Genomic DNA, 27560 nt, shown 5'->3' with positions numbered 1-27560 from the left:
TTTGCGTTTGGAGCACAGCAGGGTGCAAGGACCTCTCAGTGAAGGTTATTCTGTTGCTATGGAGCAGCAGTTAGGGAAGCAGGGAGAGGGTACACAGAGGGACTGCGGGAGGGTGGAAAAAAAAGAAAGGAAGGAAAATTTGTGGGAGATGCAGATGTGTTGTTGTTTCTCTATGTGGAATCCTCACGGGGTATTACAGTACTCACAGAGGAGTACAGTGTGCAGCTGACTCTTTACTCCCAGTTGTTTCTAGCTGTAAAAACAGTCTGGTCTGCTTAATACGCCTGAGATACACAATGTGTTTTAGAATGCAGAGCCAGATGAAAAAAAGTCAGTTAAAGGAGCTCTTTTGGCAACAGGTAATGAGCAAGCAAGTAGGTTATTTTTTTCTAGCAAATAGTAGATGTGATGTTTAAGGCATCATCGGCAACTAATAATAATAATAATAATAATAATAATAATAATAATAATGGATTGCATTTATATAGCGCTTTTCTGGAGACTCAAAACGCTTCCACATTCACACACTGGTGTGAGGCAAACCACAGTTGTAGCCACAGCTGCCCTGGGCTGCCATATCGCGCCATCAGCCCTTCAGGCCAACACCAGTAGGCGGTAGGGTGAAGTGTCTTGCTCAAGGACACAACGACCAGGACAGACAGAGCTGGGGTTCGAACCGGCGACCTTACACGATACATAAGGATAAGGTTACAAGATGAGCTTCCCAACCCCCTGAACCACGGTCGCCCTAACCCTAGTCCTGTGTCTTTTTATAAGACTGATCACCTCTTAGACCCCTGACAGCCAAGAAAAGAAAACAAGCAACAATATTTTTAATAGAATAGAGTTAAGGGTAATGACTAAGACCTCACAGGGTTAATTCTACTTCAAAATATGGGCTTTTTTAATTTCAAATGTGGATTGAAATTCAGTATAGCTTTTAAAAGGACACTGAAAGTCCGTATTGGCAAATGCCTGGCAGTGACAAATCAGGGCACTTGCACTGGATGAGGTAAATGTTTAGGTTCTCAGTTTGCACAGCCAGTAACAACACCGGCTTTGTCCCGTGAAACACAGACAGATTCCTGAAGAAGCTCATTGATATTCTCATTGTCTCCTGGAAGAGCTGCTAGAAGTCGCTGCAAGTTGCTGGAAGTCACCTCTATAAAAAAGAAAATACTATTTGGCCTTGAAAGACATTATTAAATACTTTTATGTTGCTTTTAGATTTGATTCAGTTCCCAGCTCTCCAGCTAAATATAATTAACTATCAATCCCTCAGGTAGCAAAAGATAAATGTTTAAGACACTGGTGGAGAATGATATTGGATTGGAATATATTCCATGCGGTGTGTACGTGCTAGAACTGATGAGTCGTTAAGGCCGAAGCATTCTATGAATTTATCCCAGTGCAATGGGATTCATGAATATTTCCAACATGACACAGTGTTGCAGCTTGAAGCCCTCTGAGTGCAATCAGTCTGATGAGATTCCTTCAGGAACAACAACACAGAGCGTACAAACTACAACTAAAGCAAACAGAATGAGCACACAGTTGGGGCACGCGCACTCAACTCTGAATTATTAAGTCAACATCCTCCTCGTGGCGTCTCACTGAAAAAGAAAACGGGTTCGTAATGAGGAGGTGTAATAATGTCGTCTGGAGCACGTGTGGGCACAACAATTGTGTAATTTACTTGCATGGTCAATCAGCATGGGTGCGTTTGTTTGTGTGCTACTTGTAGAGACTTGCCTGTAAATAATTAGATCTCCTCGTTAAAAACATAATAATAACTCCACTACATTAATGTGGCTGCACACATAATACACAGTTCTAAGTTTTGGACTTAAACATCACAATGTGAAATGAAGGTAGTGGGAAAATAATCAGCACCCACAGGTGTTGTCACTTCCTGCTGATAAGGCCTCTGCTCAGGATGAGATTAAGTGAAGCATCTGAATTACATGAAGGAATTACATGAAGCATTAAATGTTTTATATAAATAATGCTGCAGGGACCGTGTGCCTGTGTGTGGGTTTTTGTGTGTTTTAACAAGTGTCAGAAATTCCAACTTGTGATTCTGACTCTGGTTTTTGCCTGACAGAGTGGTTTAAAACAGGATGCAAACGCAGCACGCGTATGGTTAATATCTACTTTCCCCAGATTAAAAGAGCAGTGAGCCAGATACAGTGCGTGCATGCCCACAAAACCTGGTCATGGAGTAGAGATTAAGTGATGCACAACAACAAAAAGGAGTGCCCTACAGAAACATAACTGTATAAAAATATAAGTGGATTGTTTCATCAATCTCAAATAAGTAGTTTTTTGTAAACTTCCCCATTCTGGTCACTTTTGGCAAAAACCTTTAACATCAGCTATCCCATCTCTACATCAGCTTCCTGTTTTTTTCAGTGCCACTGTCTCCAAACCATACATCATAGCAGGTCTCACTACCAATTCGGAAACCTTACACACTGTTTGTTGCTTTGGATGGTTGCCCTCAACTATTTAAACTCATCCACCTTTATTACCTCTACTCCTTGCATCTTCAGCTTGCCATCAGCCTCATTCTCATTAACACACATGTATTCTGTCTTGCTTCAACTGACTTCTACTCCTCTTTTCTCCCATATACCCTTCTACCTGTTTTCTACTTCCACTACAGATCACAGTGTTGTCTGCAACCATCACTGGGACTCCTGCCTAACCTCATTGCTAAAAAATCTTAACCGTAATAGCTCCAATGAAAAAAAAGCAGAAATGTCAGTGAAATATCTCTGTAAAATAACCCCTAAATGATGTTCATTTTTCAAGGCAATTGCTATGTTATGCATTGTTATCAGCTTGATAATGGCTGTATATTATCCTTGCTTGACTTTAAAAAAATTGTAAGTGATCTAACAGCTATAACAGTGTAGGTAAAAGTCCTATAAAAGGCAATCCTTCCAGTGGAAGTAATCATGACCTTCTCTCTCTAGGTCCCAGATAGCCAATCAGCAGGATGAGGGACTTTTAAGCAGCCTCCCTATCACCATGGTGATGCTTGCTACATGGTGATGCTACAAGCTGGCATGCTATGGATGCAGGTCAGATCGCCTTATTAGCTGTATGAAGGTCACCAGTGGAGACAACACTTGTGATATTTGTTGACATTTTGCAATTGGACAGCAGCCCCTCCTCCACCCCCCCATGACCACAGAAACTGTCAACAAAAAGATGATTTTGTGTTACGTCCCCCCCCCCGTCCCGTTTGGTTCTTTTGCCATCAGAATTATTGTCTATATTTTATTTTATTTTCACTTGCTACACACGGGACAGACATGACTGGGGGAAAGAAAAGGGAGAAAGAAAGAGAGGTAGGGAAAGAAAAACAGCGGGGAAGAGGAACGGTGATAAAGGGTAAAAAACAAAAGCAAACGAAACAAACAGACAGAAAATACATATATCAATCACCTGGATCACCTGTTGAGAAAGAAAAAAGAGAAAACAAGCAAAAAAAAAAGAGCAATATAATAAACAACATCATCGTGACGACCTATGTGAACGTAACAGTAAATACTAAATATTGAATATTATTGTGCAGCACGTAAGATCGACAGCGCACAGTGTGCTTTGAGGTAGCAGCCAAAAAGGGTGTCATTTGTGTCTGTGAGCACCCGTGTGTACACCTGTGAGCGTGAGCACGCTTGTATTCAAAAGGTTCCTTCGTGTAATGATCTGCTAGAGGGTGTGGGGAGCCATAGCCCCGTCCTCCAGGGCATGAAGCAGCAAATGGAGGAGATCCAGGCTCCAGACATCCAGAGACACTCAGAGCACAAGAGACCAACAGAGGGGCAACCGTGCCACTCTCCCGGAAAGAGCTGAGGAGAGCCCCAGATGAGGGGTCACTCAGCAGCCGCGGAGCAGAAGCCAGAGGGGGTTGCAGTGACGCGCCCGTGAGCTCTGCCGGCAGCCAGCTGCGCCAGAGTGACCGAGCCCCGGGGCCGAGGGCACCCCACTCAAAAGAGATGATTTTGTCTTACGTTCTCACTGTAACTAACCCTAATAACTTTATGAATGTATCTCGCTGTACGCAGGCAAGCAGTTTGAGTCAAACCGTACATCTGTTTTCTTTGGCAACAGTTAATGAAAGAGCAAACCGAGATCATCTGAGTGTGATACGGATGAAATAATTGCCAGTGTCACCACATTATCGAATACTCTCCGCCACAACCGTATTAAATTGTCCCTTTCTGTTGAAACCCGGCGATTATCTTTGACAGTGTAATCTTACCAACACACTGTACTCAATAATCCATCATCTGTGTTTGAACACTGCTTCATTAGACCGGTAGGCACACAGAATATTCCTCCAATAGTGTGAGAGTTTGTGTACTGTTCTGCAGATGTGTGGAGTGTGTGTGTGTGTGTGTGTGGAGAAAGGGTGGAAGTGAAAGAGCCGGAGAGTTATCTGAAGGTTGTGAGTGTGACACTTCCAAGCGTGCTGTCTCTGATCAGAACACCGCTGCATATGAATGACCCCCCCACACACACACACACACACACACACACACCCACTTACTCACCATGAATGTACAATGCACTGGAGGTCTCTCTCTTTATCCTCCTTCTCTGTGTCTCATTCACTGTGCACTGATAGACAGGATGCAAATGCATTGACTGAAAATATGATTCATTACGGCTGTCACTGCTGTCGTGTCAAGCTACACACTGAAAAGCCGAGGATATCTTGCAAGACAGTATACTGTGTGACACAAATTAGACTTGGCAATGATGTAATGATGCTGCTAATTTAACATGACAGCATCAAATACTTGTTTCAGTTCTTATCCCCCTCACCTGATATCCACTGTTTAGCCAAGACAGGCAGCCCATGCATGGACCACAGGGACCCACGTGAATAGATACGAACACACACTCGCAACATATTATTATGTGGTATACAACTTTATCCAGTATTAATGAATTCCATGTATTATAAATGGGTTGTGTGGTACTTGTCACTCAATGCTGTGCTAGCAAACATTGTCTGGCCACTATCATCCAGTACAACAAATTAGCTTTTACACTGAGTTTTTTTTTTCTTTTTTTATTGTGGCATCTAAACTGGTCTCTCTCAGTTTAAAGCTCCTCCTTTCACAATCTCTGTAAATTAAAAGAGAAAAGAAAAAAACGGACTGTGTTGAAATGATGTGTTCTAGTGAATAAATGTCTTTGCATTCTGCTGCCTGGGATTCGTCTAAATCGCATGCTGCCCTGGGTCCCATTCTGTCTCTGCTCATCGTCATCACAATCTGGAGACATGAAGCAGCACATCAGGAGCAGGTACAGTATGAATTCAAACACCAACTGGTCCTCAACCACCAACATTATAACACTGAATTGGTTGCTGATTACAGCCTAACTAGTAGCAGCACACACACCTGAACTGCTATAAACAACCCCTATATTGCTTCGCGGCAGGCAAGTTCCTGTGTTCTTACCTTCTCCCTCCAGCTTGATATCCAGGCCCTCTAGGGAGTTGGCTGAGTCCCCCTCCTCCAGGGAGAGCCTTCCAAACAGGCTGCCAGCCATAGTGAACAACACCTCACTACAGGACACACACACTCTCTCAGTAACACACCCAATACTGTATCAGAGGCAGTCTGAGAGATCTTCCTCTCCCTCTCTCTCCTTATCGCTCCCTGATTCCCTCCTCTTTCCGCCAAAATGACTCCTCGCTAACGGCACCTCGCCGCTCTTCCCCTCCCTCCCTCTCCACCTGCTCTTGACGTGAATGTGTATAAGCTATGCCTGGCCGAGCGTCTTGTCCTCAGCATGAATGAACGGAGACGAGGGAGGGCTGGGTGCATGTGGAAAGAAAGAAGGTGGGGAGAGGAGAAAGAGAGGAGGGAAGTGTGATGCTTTCCTTAAGAGGAGGGTAAAGAGGAGCCAGGAAAATTGCTTGTCTAGGTTTCCCCATGGGGGTCAAGTGGGGGGAGAGAGTAGCAGAGGGTTGGCTTGTAAGAAGGAGGTGTGGTCAAAGAGGTGGCGCTTAGGGAGCGCACTTGTGTATTTTGTTACTGCTTGCCATTACTATTATCAGAGGAACAATCACAGACTTGACTTTTTTAAATATAATACAAGTGAAATTATCTAATTGGGAAATTTATATCTGAGCTACTTCGCTGACATAAATTTAAAAAAAAAAAAAAAGTTTCAAATAAAACCTGACCCTTCTCTCACCCTTCTCCACGTCTGAACAAAATATATCCCTGCTGGAAATGTTGCTTTTTAAATGTAAAAAAAGACATAAATTGGTTTAGAGAAACAATCGACTGCGTGTTACTAAAAATGCCACTCATCCCAGTCTCAGCCCTCGGCTAGTGCACAAATCAAGACTGACTGACAGCCTATTACACAAAAGACTCAACACACATTCTTGGTATAAATGCTTCTCTTTCTTTCTCTCTTCCTCTCCTTTTCTGGCAGCTGACTGCTGGAATTTACTATCATATATAACAAATAACTTTGAGGCTGCGGATTTGAGATTTGGCCCCGTGTTAAAAAACACTGGAGTGACTTTCCCAGACATGTGGGGCTGGATGTAAAAATGATGTGTACGCACAAAAAAACACTTTTTCCCACACATATATCAGTATGTGCATGTGTGTGCATGTGTAAATGTGCAGGCATACCCACATTACTCCAAACAACACAACAACACAACAATTTTTTTAAATTTACAAATACAATTTACCCATTAAAAACCTCACCGCAACTAATTTTGAGTACTAACTTTATTCTTAACATTTTTTTAAATTATTGATCATTTCTCATGAGCGGTGGCTGTGTATAACAGTCTGCTTCCCTTGTGTGAACTTCTATACACTTTTTCCCTCCTTTTTGTAGCCCAGCTGTTTCTTTTTTTTTTTTTTTTAACTCTGTCACATTCTTTTTGTCTTTTTTCCTTCAGAAGTTTTTCTTCTATTTGTGATTCACATCACCAAATACACATTTTCTTTTACTCCACCACTCTGGTGAAGTGTCTTAAATACAGTTTTATTTACAAATATAAATATACCTTTTTTAGTTATATGCATGTATTTTTCTCCTTTTCACGAGTTTCTGTCTTCAGCGATGAGCGAAAAGGAAATACATGGAGACATGGCTATGTGCCAGTTTACTTTTTAATGCAAAAACATTTTCTCGTTTAAACAAGAAAACATACTTTGACTGATGTCAGAATATTACAGATTTACTTTCATATAAATGGAACAATTTTAAACACGTGATGCCAAATTTGCCTCGCAGTCCAGCACTTCTCTGTGGAAGCATTTGCACAGGATACAATGCCTACTTTTGTTATGTTAATCACAAACAGTCACAAATTACTATTCTGGATTCAGCTTGATAACTATAGACAGCTTCAGAGCTGGATAGAAAAGCAACAGTAACTCAAATAACCACTTGTTACAACCAAGGTACGCAGAAGAGCATCTCTGAACCTTAAAGCAGATGGGCTACAGAAGACCACTCCAGGTACTACTATTCTCAGATAAGACAAAAGAAAGCTACAATTCACAAGGGCAACATCTGGATGATAAGGTTCAAATTTGACGTAAACAACATAAAAGCATGAATCCATCCTGCTTTGTATCAGTGATTCTGCCTGGTCCAGCTGGTGTAATAGTGTGGAGGACATTTTGCAGCACATTCTGAGCCACTTAGTACCAGTTGAGCATTGGTTTTAGGCCACACCCCACCTGACTATTGTTGCTGACCATTTCCACTTCCAGTGGGATCATGCATTACTTTACTCTGCTCAAATCAAGCACTTTTGGGATGTGGTTTGATGGTAGGTGACAAATCTGCAGTGATGCTGTGTGATGCTATCATAACCCAAAGTCTCTGAGAAATGTGTTCAACACTGCGTTGACTCTATGCCATGAAGACTTAAGGCGGTTCTGGAGGCAAAAGGGGGTCTAACCCAGTAAAAGACAGGTGTATCTAATGGATGATGTCACCAAAATCAATAATTAGGGTAAAATTCAAATCTCAAAATTCTGAAAACGCCATGATATTTCCTTGTCCATGGTAGTGCAGCTGCGGTAGCTCTGCTCTGACAAGCCATGATGATTGCTGCGCAAAAGACAATACGCGAACCATTCTGTGGTCTTTTTCCTACCAAAGGAGGAAACACTCTCAATTCACCAAAGCAAAGATCCAGATCTGTTCAAAAAAACTCAAGCTCAGCAACTGTCCAGTAACAATAGCTAAAGTGTTATCCTTAAGTTCTACTGAAATATGCATTAACATTTCATTTCATGCAGCTGGCACTCGTATTGTAAATCAACTTTACTTCAGGCTAAAATGTTAGCAATGGCTAACATTGTATGCTAATAAAAACATAATATAATTGTAACATTAGTTGCTTAATCTGCAACCATCGTAAGATTTCATCAGTCAACCAAGTATAATGTTAACATTTTAAATAAATGATCTGCCACCCTGTCGCGTTTTAATACAACCTTTTAATAAAGGACTTTAAAATGGTCAACCCATGTACTTAAACATTATGTGTTATTAAATTGGATATTGAGAATCATGTGGTTATACAGGTATTGGTTTCTGATATCGTGACATTCCTAGTAACTAATAAAGTGTCCAATGAATGACTGTATTGTATTGTAGCAGCCACCGACTAACTACAGATCTACAGAGTTCAAAAAAGCTGACCAGAAAAAAAGCTAACTGCCAAAGTAAGTAAGACCCTTACACGACACTTGGAGGTTAATCTCTTCCACGTCCTGCTATTTCAGTGACAATCTTTAATAAAAAAGTCACTTTATGTGTCAAATGTGTGTTCATCTGAAAACTTGCACAGTTATGTATACACCAATGTATACTACTCAGCTCTCATGCATTTGGCAAATCCTTTAAAGCATGACTGATCTAGAACTGGCGTTTTACCGCTTGGTTAGCCAGCTCATTAAGTCACATTAGTACTCTGGAGATGAGATACAAGTACTGACTGAAAGAATAATCACTAACCAATCTCTTCCTCTCAATATCTCACTCACTCACACACGCACGCATGCGCAATCTTCACGGCGAGACCGAAACACTTACCCGAGTCAGAGCTGGATGTGGCCACGGGCATTTTAGAAACTGGTTCTTCTGAGTATCCTCCACAAGACTTGTTAGGTCAACTGCAATAAAAAAGAGAGTGCAAAACGAGAAGGTAGATGCATTAAAAAACGAAAACCTTTATCTATCCCACTGCTGGGTTAGAATTAGGAATGAAATAAGCGACGGAGGGTAAAGTTGTGTTGTTAGGTTGAAGCTCAACACTGAGTGATCAGGAGAAGACTTAGTGTACAAATCCCTTTCTGGCACAAGCGCAGTCAATGGACTAAACATTCACACTAACAAGCTCCCACACAGGGTAATTGGTATTTAACTTTATTAAGACCTAAAAACAGAACAGCTAGTTGCCCTGGTAACATCTAAACAATTTTAGCCATTGTATCTGTTGGGAATACCATTAGCAACAGTTGGAAAGACTTTGTAAGTGGGTTCAGCAAGGCCAGTTATCACTAGCTTAGTGAGGATCTCTGCTGACTCTAATTGATCCATTTATCGTCATGAAAACGTAACAAGCGTCGCAGGCAGAAGACTGCAGGATTAACGATCTATTGTTCTGGGATCTAAAATTGGCTCCTCAAGTCATGGAGAATTTGTGAAAATACAAACAGTGAAAAGTAAATAAATGACATGGCGAATGAGGGGGAACATAAACTCAGCAGAACAATAAATGGGAATCGTGTCTATAGAGAAACTGAAAATGTAAGAGGAGGAGAAAAGGCAGGAGGAAACTAAAACGTATGCAATGCAAGGGAGTTAAAGAGAGAGGGAACAATGGTGAGGAAGAAGAGAGCGTTGCTGATAGGAGACAGGCAGCACTATCCAAGGATGCTAATTCCTGGTTGTCATGACAATAGCTATCCTTAGTGGAATAAATGCTGTAGTGGTCAAAAGAGAGCAATGTCACCGCAGGGTAAATGTCTGTGTCTGGCAACATAAAAATCCCATATTAGCCTTATTGTCACGTAGATGAGATGATGCTTCTTTTCAAAAAAATGCTACATTATGAATGTTTTCTGTCAGGGTTACAAAAAAATAAAAATAAATTCAAGCAGCAGCTTCCAGGAAGTTTTCAGCTCTCTGATAGGCTTCACCCAAACTAACTCAAATGACCAAACTGGACCTCTGAACTGGGTTTGGGGTTTGGTGCCTTTTGGATCTGTGTACATCACTGACTGCACTAACAGTCAGTCTGAGAATTCTGCAGTGTCTATTTTATTTGTAATCAGTATCTGAATCTGTGAGACGCATCCATAAGGTCCTTGGAGCACTCCAATATGCCATCTAAATCTAATCAGTTCTGGTACCAAAGACCCAAGACAGTGTGGTCATAATGCTGATGCTGAGGTAGTAATGTCACAGTGGCTACGTCTACCTTTTTGTGTGTGTGCATAAATAAATACCAGAATAATACCAGATCAGTCTACTAAAATCAGACCCATACTCAAAGAGGAGTTGCGATTCCTGTCAACTATGGATGGACGAACAGACGGATGTTGGATGCCTCGCTCATTTGTCCTTCAGCTGGATGAGCTAAAAACTTTTATCTTTTACCACTACTGAGCAAATGATATTTTTTAACTTCCCCTTAGGTTGAAATTTCCAATAACAAAGATACTCAGAGCAGTTTCTTGTAGCCCATCAGTTGTCAGTGAGCACAAACATAAAGATGTCTTTAAGCCCAGCGGTATCTAATCTTACTCATTTCATTCTCTGCACTGAGATCAAAATATTCCCAAATCATATTTGCTCAGATATCGTCTGCAGTTTTGTGCCTCAGCATTTTATCAACATATCCCAGGGCACAGATTGAAAATTCAGCTTATTAACTATTAATGTGACCCCACTGTGCTTTTTGGCCTACTTCGAAGGCATACGCTGCAATAAAAACTATGATCTACCAAAATATAGGGAGCTTGGGATTACTGTGTTACCACCACACCTACCTCTTCCATCTGAATAAGTGTCAGAGTGATTTGTTTGGATATACTAATGATACCAAACTGCTGAATATCATTATGCTTTTATTAGTTTGACTGGTTCCACTGGGCCGCGTGTTTTGATTCTGTCTGTGGTCTTTGGCCATATATACTTGCCTTATGTAATGAATCTACTTCTCTTTGTCCCCAGACATGCCATATCATATCACATCTGGAATAATAAAACCCAACTGAATGTAACTGGCCTTTAGAGAAAAGCTTTTGCAGTTTTTATTTTTTTGCGGTTAGTAATTGTTCCTGGGTGTATTTTAACTTAATTCTAACGTGTAATGATAGCAGAAGTGTCCAAAACTGTATATTTGAAAGTAATTTACATAATAATGAACCACAGATGGAAAATATTCTCATTAGATTGCTTGACTGCACGGACAAAGGTCTTGTCTCATTCCTCTTTGTGGATTGAATATAACTGGAGGGCAGTATTTGATCTGAGGAGCAGTACACAAGGGCTGGATGAAAAAAAGGATCTTCAATAATCGTCACAGAGTACAAAAAATAATTTTTTCGTATGACATCAATTTTATCTGAATATACCAATTCATTTAGCAGTCTGCTCAATTACTTAGCAAGGACATTTTTGTGGTTTAATATGAAAAGAAGACAATAAAAAGCCTTATTCTGAAATACTTTCAAATTAACCACTGAAAGACGTAGCTTGACAATCTAATTCAAATCTGACATTATTCCTCCCTTTTATAGTTTTTATATCGCTATATAACCCTTGTTCAAGTAGTATCACAAATTTAAAATTTAAAGTTATTACATTTTGTATTTAAAGTATTAAGCTATTTTTATTGACTCGGTGAGAAACAAATCTATTCTTTTGCTCACTAAAAGGACTGTTCTCTGGATTTGTGATTCATATGAATATTGTTGATGACAGTATTAAGGAAGAAGCTCCAATGTATCATATCTATTCTGTGATTGGATGATTTCATAGCTGCAGATTTAGCACACAGCTGAATCTCCCTCTAAAAACCTTAGTGCAGCGTTTGATACTGTTGACCATAATATCCTATTGGAGCGATTAGAACATGCTGTAGGTATTACAGGTATCATATCTGTCTAATAGACTCCAATTTGTACATGTAAATGGAGAGTCCTCTTCACACACTGAGGTTAATTATGGAGTTACACAGGGTTCGGTGCTAGGACCAATTCTGTTTACACTATACATGCTTCCCCTAGGCAGCATCATTAGAAGACATAGCATACTCACTATGTACCTTCCTTGGACCACTGCAGACCAGAAACACCCCACAAGAGCTGCAGTTTTGGAGATGGTCTGACCTAGACGCCTAGCCATCACAATTTGGCGCTTTTCAAACTCGTTAAATTCGTCACTGTTTTCCTGTTTCTAACACATCAACTTCGAGGACAAAATTTTCACTTTCTAACATACCGACCCGCTAAAAGGTTCCATGATGAAAAGTTAATCAGTGTTATTAACTGTCTGTGGTCAGAATGTTATGCTTAATCTGTGTTACCTTGTGTTACCTCTTTATCAGACCCTCTTTTGTCTTGCCATCACAAAAAAAGTTACAAACTTTAAGATCTGCCCTACTTAGACCTGCAAGTAGTGATACTAAAGAAGCAAGAGGAAGGTGGATCCCCTCACTCATACCTCTTAATTAAACCCTGAGGAACACAATTGAAAAGAATCATTTTGAAAAGTGAAAAAATATAAAAAATATATTAAGTCAGCACTAAACAAGTATAATGCCTGCCCGATAATTGTCCCAATAATAACTGATATAACTCAAATCCTCAAATTCCCTTCACTATAACTGTAAACATTGTTTAACCTTAAATTAAGGGTTAAACAATGGAACCCCGACTTACGAATACCCCATTTAACGAAAAACTCAAGTTACGAAGGCACTTAACGGCAATATTTCTGCCCGAGTTACGGCAAAATGCCTGTGTAACAAAATCCGCTGGCTCTGATTGGCTGAGCCCAGAATGCACACAATGCCCACAATGCCTTCCGAATCATGTGACAACCCCTTGGCTTTCGTACTTGCACTTCGCTGTTCCACTTGAACGACGTATTGTTGTTGCAGTTCGCAATTAGCCTGTAGCCTATCGTTCACTCAAAAGGCGCGATGGGTGCTTCGACTTACGAAATCTTTGACTCTCGGGAACGAATTAATTTCGTAAGTCGGGGTTCCACTGTTCTAGCTTATTTCTCCTCTGAATAATTCATTCATTTCCACCTCATTAGAAGTTTTGAATTTTTTATTTTTACTTAGTTTTCTGCTGAGTTCTGCTGTCAGTTAGGTTTAAATACACCCCCTTTACAATGTCAAACACAGGTTAGAAATCTCAATATTTTCAGCTACTGGGGTCCCAATATTCACACAACCGAAAGTTAACATCACTACCAGAAGCTTTACACTGTCCTTTCTAATGGCATTTGACTGAAAAGCCTGTGTCCACCAATTAATTATTAAATTGAAATATGGTTGAGAGTCCCTCTCTGTTATCGACTAAAATGTGACATTTGGGGCTGAGATATTAATTAACCAGCCTGTGTATCCTGTTTCGTTTACTGGGATTTGTAATTGATCATTTTTTCCCCTGAATCTTTTATTTAGATGGTTAAATTTCCCTTTTTTTTCTCACTTATTTTTTAATTTTTGTAATTTTTTTTATACTTAGCACTTCTGATGGCAACACCTACAGGCCGTGTTTCTAAAAGTGTAACAGTAAAACACATTCTTAGATGCTAAAGAACTCATGGCTTTTGCAAAACTCTGATCCGAGTGGATCAGGTCCTTAATACCACATACCAAGCCCCCCAAGCTTATCCGAGGCATCCCATGTTTGCACTGAGAAATGACGGCACTTGTTAAAAGTATGCAAAGACCACACAGCAGCTAAGAAGTCAAAGCCGACTGCAGCAGACCTTGGCCATGCAAGATACCAACACACCAGGAGGGTTGGAAGGACAGGATGCCGGGAAGAGAGCCGAACCCTTTGAGCTTTTTACTCTGCTATTCTGCCTTTTGTAATATTAATAGGGTAAATTAGTCGAGAGTCAATGATGGTGCGGTCATAACCAGCCAAGGCATTTTCTTGGTAATTGGTGCCATTTTCAGAGAGAATAGCCTGTTACATGTAACCAGTAATCAAGCTCTACAATCAAGGATAAAATAGGTATTTCTCAAAAATAACATTAAGGGTGAAGTTGTTCAAAATTAGCATTTCTCGCTAACTGCCTTTCTACTACAAGCTACAAGAGACCCTGCATGCAGCTTGTGGGTCAGTGTGTCTCCACTGTAATACTGTATCGCAGCATCTAAACTATCTCTGCTCTCTGAGTGGTTTTTCCCTCTGGGTCCACATTAGTCAGCTCACACACACACGCTCATGCAGATCTCCATCTTGCTCACTGTATTGCAGGAAGACAGCAGCTGTCATGACATCACATTTGCCGGCCTGCTATCATCTCTACATCAACTGTCAGTTCACCAAAACAAGAGGCCAGCAGCAGGTTTGGTTCTTGTGGTCGACGTACACAAAAAATTATATTCATTTTAATATAGCTTACTCAACATTTCCAGTGGAACAACATTATTCTGGAGATTGCTGCAACACAGAATAAAAAGGGCAAAGGTCAGTTAAAAATATCCCTAGAGCTGAAGGGAATTCTTAATTCTGCATTCAGGGAATTCTTTGTTGCGCAGATTGTAAGCCTACACTTGTGTGAACCCAATGCACTGTGATAAATTTATTATTAACTCCATTTCCTTTAAGGTAGTGCTTGCAGATATATGGCATACAACTGCAAAGAAAGCCTGTGTCCAATTTTCCTGAAATTGCACGCTCTAGGACACTTTGGCCTGGAGCAATGACACAAGCAGCGGCTCAGGTGTTTGTACGCCAAGTGTAAAACGCCTTGAGGTGTTCTCACAGTGAGGCTGCATTAAAGCCTGCACACATGCTTGCACATACAGATACACATGCGAGCACACAAGCACCAGCAACCAAACAAGTCTTAATCCACACATGCAGGCTGGCGTCACGCCTAAAAATAACCCTGTGCTCCCACAGGTTCAGCTCCTCTCATTACTTTACAAGGGAAAACTGTCGTATCCAAGACAACCGTGAGCAGCTCTTTTTCTGTTCCCCGGCGCTTTGCTATGGCAACAAGGGAAAATGCGTAAAATAATAATAAGTTGGAGCTAAAATTGGGTCTATTACAGTGTTTGAGCTACACTTCAACTCAGCTTTGCTCTTTGTCTGTGGAAATGATTTCAGATTAGCTTTATATTTCAAAAGTATTCACACAGCAGCCTGGAAATACATTTTGACAGATCTCACCAGCCAAAATTAAGCTTGTAAAGGACACATGACACCAAAACAAACCACAAATAAATCTATGGGACAATTACATAACAGCCATTACTACAAAGAGCCAGCCAAACAAAGAAACATACTGTTTGAGACAATCATGTTGTCGCACTCACACATGCATGCAGCTGGGCTTCACAACAGTCAGTTGTTTAGTGACAGAAGATATCTATGTTTCTTGTTGCTGTTGTAAAGATGCAGGTTAATGGATTCAAATGAGAAATGCACCGATCAACCGGCCAGGGACTGGATCGGTCAGTTTTCCCAGACAGGCGGGCAGCCAGTCGGCTTCCTATAATTACAATTAAAAGTCTGTTTCATGTCTACACAACACGTGCGCATGCAGCACACGGAAATCACGGCATGCATACTCGCACCCACACGCTAAAATGTCACTAGCATGATAGAGCCTCACCGTGACACAAACTTGACAAAAGTAAACTGTGGGGGGACCTGAAATACAGAAACCTAATGAGACAAGCTTTGCACAACTGAACATGGTCATTTTAAAGACATGAACAAAGAAGTGGCTAAAGCTAGCCAAGAGCCTCGGTATGAGCAAAGGATCAAAATAGTTACAGTAGGGCAAAAAAGTATTTAGTCAGCCACCGATTGTGCAAGTTCCCCCACTTAAAATGATGACAGAGGTCAGTAATTTGCACCAGAGGTACACTTCAACTGTGAGAGACAGAATGTGAAAAAAAAATCCATGAATCCACATGGTAGGATTTGTAAAGAATTTATTCGTAAATAGGGTGGAAAATAAGTATTTGGTCACCTCAAACAAGGAAAATCTCTGGCTCTCACAGACCTGTAACGTCTTCTGTAAGAAGCTTTTCTGTCCCCCACTCGTTACCTGTATGAATGGCACCTGTTTGAACTCATCATCTGTATAAAAGACACCTGTCCACAGCCTCAAACAGTCAGACTCCAAACTCCGCCATGGCCAAGACCAAAGAGCTTTCGAAGGACACCAGGAAAAGTATTGTAGACCTGCACCAGACTGGGAAGAGTGAATCTACAATAGGCAAGCAGCTTGGTGTGAAAAAATCAACTGTGGGAGCAATCATCAGAAAATGGAAGACATACAAGACCACTGATAATCTCCCTCGATCTGGGGCTCCACGCAAGATCTCATCCCGTGGGGTCAAAATGATCATGAGAACGGTGAGCAAAGATCCCAGAACCACACGGGGGGACCTGGTGAATGACCTGCAGAGAGCTGGGACCAAAGTAACAAAGGTCACCATCAGTAACACACTACAACGGCAGGGAATCAAATCCCGCAGTGCCAGACGTGTTCCGCTGCTGAAGCCAGTGCATGTCCAGGCCCGTCTGAAGTTTGCCAGAGAGCACATGGATGATACAGCAGAGGATTGGGAGAATGTCATGTGGTCAGATGAAACCAAAGTAGAACTTTTTGGTATAAACTCAACTCGTCGTGTTTGGAGGAAGAAGAATACTGAGTTGCATCCCAAGAACACCATACCTACTGTGAAGCATGGGGGTGGAAACATCATGCTATGGGGCTGTTTTTCTGCCAAGGGGACAGGACGACTGATCCGTGTTAAGGACAGAATGAATGGGGCCATGTATCGTGAGATTTTGAGCCAAAACCTCCTTCCATCAGTGAGAACTTTGAAGATGAAACGAGGCTGGGTCTTCCAACATGACAATGATCCAAAACACACCGCCCGGGCAACAAAGGAGTGGCTCCGTAAGAAGCATTTGAAAGTCCTGGAGTGGCCTAGCCAGTCTCCAGACCTCAACCCCATAGAAAATCTGTGGCGGGAGTTGAAAGTCCGTGTTGCTCGGCGACAGCCCCAAAACATCACTGCTCTCGAGAAGATCTGCATGGAGGAATGGGCCAAAATACCAGCTACTGTGTGTGCAAACCTGGTAAAGACCTATAGTAAACGTTTGACCTCTGTTATTGCCAACAAAGGTTATGTTACAAAGTATTGAGTTGTATTTTTGTTATTGACCAAATACTTATTTTCCACCCTGATTTACGAATAAATTCTTTACAAATCCTACCATGTGGATTCATGGATTTTTTTTTCACATTCTGTCTCTCACAGTTGAAGTGTACCTCTGGTGCAAATTACTGACCTCTGTCATCATTTTAGGTGGGGGAACTTGCACAATCGGTGGCTGACTAAATACTTTTTTGCCCCACTGTATGAGTGAAAAAGAGAAAAGTATTGGTGACATGTTATCTAATGAAGTTATAAGCATACTGAAAAATAATGTATGTACCCGACAGCTGTTTTGTTATATAAATCAGTTGGACCTGCTTTTGTTTGATAGGGTAAAATATGTCAGGTAAAGGTGGGCATACAGCAGCTTATATTTATTTAGTTATTGGTATCTTTTTTCATTAGCAGAGCGCTTTTTTCCAGTTGTTTAAGCAAGAGAAGTTCCTGTAACCTACAGCAGTTTAAGAAGATTGTTAAGTTTAATCATTTCTTTAATTTATTTTCTTTTCTTTTTTGGGGGGGGGGGTTGCCTATCCGGTCAGTTATAGCTCTTACAAAGTAAAAAGGAAATTGGCAGAAATTGCTATTGGCAGGTCATGTGTACAAAATAAATAAATAAATAAACATCAGAAGCTGGAATCAGCCAAGAAAACGACAGTTGTTACATCTCTAATTGAAACATTCTAGGAAGGGAGCAATGTAAAAAAAAAAGTGTTAATTAGACCCAGTGCTACCTCTGCTTGCTTTGTATACAGAAAGACAACGGTAATTAAAAACTGGACATCATTGAAAATTGTCTTTTAAATGCAAAAAGCTAATAACATTGTGCTGGGGATAAAATATTATCAGCCATGTTTCACAAAACACAATTTATACTTGACCTTCTAACAGGAAGAATGACATTTATACTGAAAGAAAAAACAAATACATTTGTAAAAGTCTGGAGATATTTCTTTAAACTTTGTAAAATATGAAGTCAATCGGGACAATTGAATGTCATACCTTAGCAGCATTATATCTTTCGAATAGACATCTCAATTCAAGGATATGTAGTACCATGTGTCATAAAAGAGAAGGAGCTTTTGGTTATCTTTGGGGCTTTTTAGTTTAGATTTTACTATTGATCTGTTCAAAAAACAACTAAAAAGTAGACTGTAAAAAACTTTAGGTGGCTGTACTGTTATTTTTATTGTATATCTAATGTGAATTAGCATGAGATTAGTTAAGTAAACTGTTGGGATGAACCAGATGAGGAAAAAATAGGATATTTAAGCCTGCTTTTTGGACAAAGTCACCACACAACTTAAATATATTTAGCTGGATTTCGCTGGACAAAACAAAAGTTATGGGTCTTTTCTCATTTATTTATATAGGAGGCACAGTTTACCCCAAAATAACTCTCCAGAGGAATATTAAACTCAAGGTTATTGCTTCATATGAAGTCAAACTTGATTTAAAGTGGGCTAATAATAGTAACAGTAATAATAAACTCCAAAAATGTTCCCTATCTTTTAGTGTAAATAAAAACAAGCACATTCTCGGAACGTTAATGGGCCATTCATCTAAAAAACAGACGATGAAAAGCCCTGCTTGTCTTTAAAAAAACATAAGTGCAATTTCACTAATATGTGTATGTTTCTGTGTTTTCCACATAGAGTCAGTGTATTATATGTGCTTTATAATGTACAAATCACACTTTAAAGGCACAATGACATCACATATTTTGGAGCTAATAAAAATATCTGATATTTTGCAATCTTGAAATAACTTTAGCCTTCCATATATTTCCACTACTGTGTAATGCTAGCATTGGAATACCAGGAGCAGCAGTCTGTTTAATAAAAACCAAAATGTCAGTGACGTAGTAGCTCTTCTGACTCATGATCCATCAAAACTCACACATTATTTCAATGTTTGACGTACTGAAGAAAGCGGTTTTGTAATCATTGTTTGAGCTGAGGAATCACTGTGTCACAGCACTGACCATATTACCCAACCACACCTTCCTAACGTGGGAGTCTAATGACTAATAAGATGATGATCAGCACCTTTTGACAGGATACAAGTGCTACAAGTGTGTAGCAAAGTGATATTTCAAGCTTTCCCATCATTTTGCATTTCATGATGTTCTTTCTTTATCAGTTTGTACATGTAAAAGTAATCAATATAACATTAATGAAACAACCGGCCATGACCCTAGCTTATGACATTATTATGCTATAAATAAACCTAATGATGAGCACACGCCAACGCTCATTTTATGATCATTACAAACCAGACCAATAAGTACGCATAGAAAAATGGAAAACTCAAAGTCAACTTTATTGTCAATTCTGCACAGAACATACACAGGATCAAAATGTTGTTTCCCCCAGCCTACGACATGCAGCCAAGATAAAAATAATAAATAAAGTAAACTAAAGCAGGGAGCTGTAAGAATACGAGATATAGGTATGAAAATAATTATTAGTATGTAATCTGATTTCAACAAGATACATTCAAGCTTATAAACAACAATTAAGCTATATGCATTATTTAAATTATTTGTATAAAGTAGCAAATATAAATGAATTACTTGCAAAGCAACAAATATGACCTGATATATGTTTAATTAAATTCTGGCCAGTGCTCTATCTTCACTTTCCACTACTGATATGCTGTCACACGGTAGTGGCTTTATGTGCTGACTCCTTAAGATGTGATGAAGTTGTAACATCTGCTGCTAAAAGCACTGCAATACAACTTCAAACAAGCATACTTTAAAACTTTAAGTTCTCTCACCGACATAGATTCATTTTGATTATTCTTACAGAAAAAACATATTATAGCTTAGCAGGTCTCATGAAATCTTCTAGGAGAACATTGGTATGTTCATTCTTTCCTGAAAAAAATGGAAGAAGTGTCCTTAACATCACCTTCTGATGATCATATTAACTTTCAACTCACTACAAATACTGATACATATCATGATAGTGTGTGGAGGTCTTTTGAAGGAAAAGTTAAACTGAAAACCAGTTTAAATCATTGTTGAGTGATTCAAAATAAAAGTGTTCTCTGCTCCCCACATGAATATTAATACACCCAGTGCACAACAGTTTGGCTGCATGAAGAAACAACATGGAAAAGAACACCAGATGTAGTTTTCCGTTGAAGAGATTGAGGTTGATGATGAAACTTTATCTTAACGGGGCTTTAAAAATCTAATTGTAGATGGTAAATGATTAACAATCAGCTAACAGCTTTCAGACCCCATGGCCATTTCTGCCACGAGACAGTTTGTGATTCTCAAATAGTTCAATTAAGTTCATTATCTCCTCTGTCTTTTGCTTTGTATTTGGCTTTATGCTGCTTTGCACAAAACCCCCCAAAAAACAACCAATTTTCTATTTTAAAGCAACATGACTACAATTGAGTGCAATCACTGCATATCATTTGAAAACCTGTGGTTTAAGTGTTACGAGTCTTCCTTTTCTCTCTGGTGACAGAGATTGTAATTAGACTTAAATGTCATGTATGTATCAGTGAAAGGGTAAAGGGCTTAGGCAAAGTGCTGTGAGCTACCCAGGGGGAGCTTTAACAATCAGCACCCTGGCTGGATTTCATTAAAGGATCACTTTTTCTTTTTGTCGTGATGGAATATAATTGTGGGGTTTCATTGAACCCAAATGTTTTACACAAAATAACTTACATTAGCCTGACTAATATCAGCATTTATCAAGTATAACACAATACAGTATGGCATGCGTAAAAATATTAAAATTACAGCGCAATACAGATACTTTTAGTACAGCTCTGGAGTACGCTAACAACATCTGACGCCAGCTTTGTAATGTTTCGGTTTGTCTCTTCATTTCAGCAGCTTTCATTAAAAATGACTAGTTGCTTCATCAACAGTAGTGTGAAAACAGCTCTAGTAAACACAGCCAACGGGTACAGTCATGTGAAAAAGGAAGTACACTCTTTCCTAAGAGAAATCTAAATGCAGAAGCAGAGTGTGATAAAACTAAGTACACCCCATGATTCAAGAGCTTGTAGAACCACTTTTAGCAAAATAATGTGAAGTAATCATTCTCCGCATGACTTTATCAGTCTCTCACATCATTATGGAGGAATTTTGGCCCACTCTTCCCCAATGTGACGTTGTAGTGACATCTTTTATATGTCATTTTTGCACGTCTAATTTTGGTCCACTGAAGGGGACGTCTAGTGTTGTCGTTCGTACGATCTCCATGTGCGGGTTAAGTTATTTTTGCTTCTATAGACTATGTAGCCACATGTTTCCAGCAGGTGGAGGCCATGTTTTTTGTTCAGTAACAGTTATGTGTGAAGGAATGCAGAACAAAGTTCAAATGTTGAACGTCATATTGACGTCTAAGTTGGGTCATGGCTGGACGTCGAAATTGTAGACTTAGTTTGGACCGCCGTACCCAATATAGACATGATCTGGACATCTATCTGACCTCCAGTGCTTAGTTGGTTGGTCCTTGCAGTTTCTCTGAGCATTGCAGTATCTGACCTTCAGGTGAATTTGTTGGGATGGCTATGCCTAGGAAGATTGGCAATTATTTTGAATTTGCTCCATGTGTAGAATTATAAATTTCAAATTCTTTATCAAGAAGACAACCATTGCTTTTCTAACATACTGCCTGATATCTTTCTTCCTTGCATTTATGGTAAAACACACCTGAATGCTCTAGACCAGTCAAACTGCAAACACCTTTGCTTTTATAAAGATGATCAAACTTACTGATTATTACTTAATCAAAGGCAGCACCTGACTGGTATTTATGCCATTAATTCCTATGGAAGCAGGAAGGATGTATTCAGTTTTGCTAAATAAGTAATGATGTGTTTTATGTCATGTGTTGTTCACGAGGTTGTATTTGGACCTGCAAAAGAACAGATGACTTTTTATTATGTTCTGATAGAAAAACCCTTTCCAATTGAACATTGCACTACCATTCTGTCCTCCAAAAGAGAGGGCTAGTACAGGTAGCCTAGCAGACGACTAGTCCACCTTTTTTTTACCGAGATGTGAACATGTTTATTTCTGTTGTTAAATTAGGCATTTACACGGGGGGTCCATAGGGATTCACTCTTACAGCCACCCTCAAGTGGTGATTCTAGTGACTGTAGGTTTTGGCACTTTCACTTTGGCTCCCTTTTAAAGCTTTGCAAGTTGCCGCCTGGTGCCGGAGGGGCTGAGGTGGCAGGTAGAGAGTAATGAGCAGGTCATTTCTTATGAATAGAGGTTGGGAAAAGATGCTGAGGCTATGTGAACCACGACTCATTAATCTCCCTGTGGAATCAAGCGTGGATGGGGCCTTTCTTTTAGCCTGCTACAATTGATTAGAATTCCTAGTTGATGCAGTAATTCACCACTGGGGCTGTGAAAGCAGTAAGCTGAACAGAGTCACAGTTGAGAATCATTGAAGGTGGTTTGACTAAGAGTATTCTGTATGTATCATAAAATAACTTTTTATTGTATTTGGTTGTGACTCACACGTAGCTCTTTGAATCCTCCTGAAAGTTTGAGTAATACAAAAGGATTAGAGTTTGTTTATGCACTAAAGCGAGGCTATGGCATGCTGACATTTTTCTCCTGATCTAAATCAATGCCTAGAGCTACATTTATTCACATTTTTCTTGCGGGAGACATATATTCTCACTTTATATAAACAACAAAAAAAATAAATAAAAGTTTAAAGCAAAGCTGCTAAATGATTAAAGAACACCTTTGGAAATCTTTCTGTCGAAGTGGAGCCACAACTGCCAGTCTTCTAGTCAATCCCCAAAGCTGGGAAATTTATGGTAAACCTCACACTTCCAAAATAAAACTGATAAGAAGGCAGAAGTTTCTTTAATCCCAGTAAAAAAGCTCTTTAGTAGATTATGGATCCAAATGCAGGACTCAGGAAACAAAGACTCAAATCAAATTTAAAGCTGTCAGCTCAAAGTGAATACAGAAAGTCCAAATATTTGCAGAGCAGGGACCCCAAACACCAGAAATCTCAGGAAACATGAGGCAAGCTGACATACAGGTATGAGGGATGATACGGCAAAGGACATAGGACAAAAGATAAACATCGGTCAAATGCATGCTTGTTTCAGTGAGTGCATCTTTAAACATTAACGTCGTAAAACGCTGATTAATAAATAAAAACCTTGGTCAAATTTTTGGATATCCAATCTTATTGTCATCAAAACAAACCAAAACGCCTCTAATCTATAAATCAGACAAACTCTGTTAGCTACAAATTGTTGAAGAACAATTTGTAGATACATTTTAAAGAAGGCACACTTTTAGGCAAAATCATTAAACACAATGGGGTAGTTATATATTTTGCTAAATTTTAATTTAGAGGTAAAATAAATAGCAATGGTCATTGCCCCTACTTAAAGGAATAATAATAATAATAATAATAATAATAATGTGCAGGCTAAATCAGAAACAAAGGTCATTTTAATGTTTTTACATTGAAGACACTAGCAGTACTTTTTAGACTAATATAACGAAAATATTTCACATTATAGATTACTTTGCGGCTCTATGCCCAAATGAACCTTTTATTGTCTAGCTTCTCTCTTATTGCTCTTTATTTACAAATCAGGCGTATTGTTAGTTGGGTAGTCCTCACGCGCTCAAACACCTGCACTTATCCCCACTATACGGGCATGCGCAATAGCATCGAATCCAGTATGTTACTAATGTTCCCAACAAATCATTTCATTGTACAAAAAAAGACAATAATTCTGCCTAGGGTTGCCATACAGAGCAATACTGTTTGCCTGTTCTGACTTTACACAGAAGCAAACAGCGTGTAGCCTGAGGCCAATTAGGCTAGCTCAATAAAAATTGCATTAGTCCCCCCCCCCCGCCTCCTCAAGCGAATGAGCGTAACCTCGAGAAACGACTCCACGACATTACCTGGATTTTAACAGGAATTCCTAATGGCAGCACGGTCTCTCCTCCTCGGAAGCGCTCATAAAGACAAGGAGTGAAATAGCTGGACTTCTTTGTAGAGGGTAGGGTAGCTTTAATGACAAGAACGGGGTAATAAAGACTGAACGTAGCCTGTAACAGTAGACACCTGGCGAGTGGGGAAGATAGACTATGGCGCTGGGAAAGGCTTTGCTTCGATTAACGGTATTAATACTACCCACTGCCGCTAAAAACTAAACACCGCGTGAAAAATAATAATAAACCACAGGATGAGGTGCTCACCTGCCCGGTCACCTTTATCCGGTCGCCCTCTCGATATGAGATGCAGGAAGAAGACGAAGAAGGTGTGAGATATCAGACTGACAGTTGCTGGAGCTCGGCAGCCTTTTCCCCCCCTTCTGTGCAGTCACTTTCACAAAACCAGCAGCTACCCACACAAACTGCTATCTTTAACGAGACAGCACATAAAAGGGCTCGCGTGCTAATAGAAATGGATCCATTGATTAAAAGCCAGTAGGCTGCCGGATATTAAGCACCGGTCTTGTTTCCCCTCCAAAGGACGTCCAAGAAGGATTTGTGATGGCAAACGCGTGTTTTGGGCTCGTGCCCCTGTGTGAAGTTAAAGCCTGTCCACTGCCGTCGATGTGAACCCATGCACGAGCAGCAATAGGAGAGCAGAACTTGGAAATGTGCGTTTTCTAGTTATATAGTGACACCTAGCGGCAATCACAGTCATTGCAGTTACAGTGCAGCTGCTACAAATACTCTTACTCCCATCCTCCTATTACTACCACCACTATTACAACTAATAATAATAATGATAATAATAACAATGCAGGATTACAAAAGCACACGTTGGTCGGTGTAATACTTTAAATTCACAGAGGTGTTTATTGTAAATTTGATTTCAATACAAATTATTTACACATTTGGGAGAAGAATTATTACATGTACTTAGAAGGGCAAACAAACATAGTGAAGCAAATAGACATACATGCTTATCATATAATTAAACATATGGCATCACTGGATCCCAAGCAGGTTGCTTCTTGAGGATGTTTTGGTAGTGTGGGATTGTGTGTTTACCACTGGTCAACGTAGTCAGAGCTGTTAAGAAAAGAGAGATAGTTTTAAAAAATGGTTACATTACTTGAACTTTTTTTTGCATCTTAATAAGTGGTTTGCAAAAGCGCTAAAAGATTTCTCATAGTTCAATAATATAGTCGGTTTAGTCTGAGTATTAATTAACTGTTGTTTTCTGGTAATGGGGCTCTTATTCAATATTGGTTATTAGCCTGCCTAGTGAATTTGATACACCTATTTCAATTTTTTCACATTAAAAAAAATTCTTCTAGGCATCATGGCATGTTACTCACCGTGGCTCAGTGTCTTGGTTTGAATTTCCTCCATACAGCAGCCAGGCCACCGCCTCCTCAGGGGCTGATCTCTTCCCATACCTGAAGAAAGTCCACACCAGCATATTTAACAAGTACGACTAAATATTAGAGGTTCTTACTCACGTGATAACTCTCTCTGCTCTTAAGCATTAGCATTTCATCAAGTGCTCTGGTATGATACCATGAGCCTCACTATGACTTTCAACATAAGAACCAGGCAGGTCAGCTGAATGCTGCATGTTGAGTCTCTGAGAGCTTGTTCTTTCTTTGGTCTCTGCAGTCTGCATATCAGTTCTGCAGCTGTCTGAGTGCAAAGGAGGATTTTCAGGTTCACTGCCCACTGTACAACAAGGCAAACATACCAGTCAGCTCTGACTATAGTACTGAAGTCTCTTTACTGAAAATCAATGCCTGGCCGCTGAAGAGCAAACCTGCTTTTATTTGAGGTAGGAGAGGCTGCATTGTTAAGCCCTTTGAGTTCAATAGTAGATTCAGCTCTTTTAATTACCTTTAATGACATTATTGACTATACTCAGCATCCATCTACTAAACCTAAGCACCCAGACATGTAAAAATTTTGAATATTTATGACTCAGCTTTGACTTTCACCTGTCAGGAAACAAGGAAAATGAATAAAAATCAGTGGTGTTCCAGAATGTGTATTAGAAGATCTGGAGTATCAACAGAAGCATCACAGTCTGTCTGGATTGCAGAAAAAGAAAAATAGCTGGACTCTTCACCAGCATCTGAAAAGCCTTGATTTAAAGTGTTGAACAAACCTTACGTGACTGAGTCATGCCACAACGGGAGGGCTTCCATGCCCCATTTGGCAAACCTTGCAAACCTGTCCTTGAGCCCAAGACTTTAATCCCTCACATCAAAGGAGACAGACTTTGTATCTGATCCAACCAGAGCATGAAGAGGTACCACATCCCTACAAGTTTATCCAGCATCTATTAGCCTTCTTCTCTTCTTTCTCACCTTTTCCATCTGGCATATTAGCTTATTTAAGAAAACAACCTGATGCACACCCGGGTTTTCGCTACTCCTTTAACTTTCTTTTAGAGACTCACCTCTGTCTGGTGATGAGGTTGACATAGTGCCTGACGGCTGCGTGATATTTGGCCCAGTCCTCCGGTGAGGCGTCGCTCCCGGGGCTCTCTGGTTTGGGAGGGTAGGCGTCCGCAAAACTGCTCAAACACACCAGGATGCAGACGACGAGCGCTGCGAGCATCATCCACGATCTGAGTGTGTTGGCCATCTGAGGAGAGAGGAGAAACAGCAAGGAACGATCACATCAAAGGCAAAATCTGCTAAGGCTCTGTTTCACAGGAATAGAGAGTATTACAAAGGTTATATGAAAGTACGCAAAGTGCCAATAAGTTTCGAAGTGTGTGTGTTTGTGGTGAAGTTAAAAATCAAGACGCAACAGAGAAACAGAGTAAGAAATAACTTACTGTCTGATTTGTCTCCTGATGATCTGACTGTCACCTCGGCAGTGCACCTCTCTTGTTGCTCTCCTCTCAGTTCACGGTTTTTATATGATCTGGATGGACATCTGATGCGCACCGAGTTAACGATTAACCACACCCCCCGGCTTTAGTGGCCGTGCGTAAATGGGGTAATTATGTCCCCACGAAAAAAAAAAAACTCAAACTAAACTTATGTGCCTGGGTTCCGATATTTGGCTTTTATCTGAATTCTGAAGTTTTTATGGGTTTATGGGGAAAAGACGCTGATTTTACTGTTGGGTTAGCCA

General features: G+C 40.1%; 2 protein-coding genes across 5 annotated transcripts in view; both read right to left on the bottom strand.

Annotated features, from left to right (window-relative positions):
* mpp2b (membrane palmitoylated protein 2b) overlaps positions 1 to 25079 on the bottom strand; it is a 47401-nt gene extending 22322 nt beyond the window's left edge. Inside the window, exons 1-3 of one of the 4 annotated variants that reach the window (XM_042225159.1) lie at positions 24687 to 25079; positions 24390 to 24496; positions 9112 to 9191 (exon numbers count right to left, since the gene is read on the bottom strand). In XM_042225159.1, the coding sequence (XP_042081093.1) occupies positions 9112 to 9142 (31 nt within the window). In that variant the 5' untranslated portion in view covers positions 9143 to 9191; positions 24390 to 24496; positions 24687 to 25079. Of the gene's footprint in view, positions 1 to 5483; positions 6166 to 9111; positions 9192 to 24389; positions 24497 to 24686 lie in introns of those variants that run through there. The other 3 variants (XM_042225158.1, XM_042225157.1, XM_005932797.3) reach the window with 3 other exon arrangements.
* A 193-nt stretch (positions 25080 to 25272) lies between these two features.
* pyyb (peptide YYb) lies at positions 25273 to 27339 on the bottom strand. The gene is made up of 4 exons (XM_005932796.3): positions 27259 to 27339; positions 26875 to 27062; positions 25781 to 25861; positions 25273 to 25511 (listed from the first exon to the last, which is right to left on the bottom strand). Exons 2-4 carry the CDS (start codon positions 27060 to 27062, stop codon positions 25487 to 25489), a joined length of 294 nt encoding a protein of 97 aa, XP_005932858.1. The 5' UTR covers positions 27259 to 27339; the 3' UTR covers positions 25273 to 25486.
* Between the last annotated feature and the right edge of the window lie 221 nt (positions 27340 to 27560).

This window comes from Haplochromis burtoni, unplaced genomic scaffold (genome assembly GCF_018398535.1).
Source record: "Haplochromis burtoni strain Fernald_Lab_line unplaced genomic scaffold, NCSU_Asbu1 Contig_162, whole genome shotgun sequence".
NCBI classification, from domain to species: domain Eukaryota; kingdom Metazoa; phylum Chordata; class Actinopteri; order Cichliformes; family Cichlidae; genus Haplochromis; species Haplochromis burtoni.
This window is presented reverse-complemented; position numbering and strand designations above follow the sequence as displayed.

Coding starts and splice junctions, on each gene's coding strand:
- pyyb (XM_005932796.3), bottom strand. CDS start 27,062: ATGGCCAACACACTCAGATCGTGGATGATGCTCGCAGCGCTCGTCGTC. Junction 25,862..26,874: donor AACCTCATCACCAGACAGAG/GTGAGTCTCTAA, acceptor GACTTTCTTCAG/GTATGGGAAGAGATCAGCCC. Junction 25,512..25,780: donor AACCAAGACACTGAGCCACG/GTGAGTAACATG, acceptor TTTTCTTAACAG/CTCTGACTACGTTGACCAGT.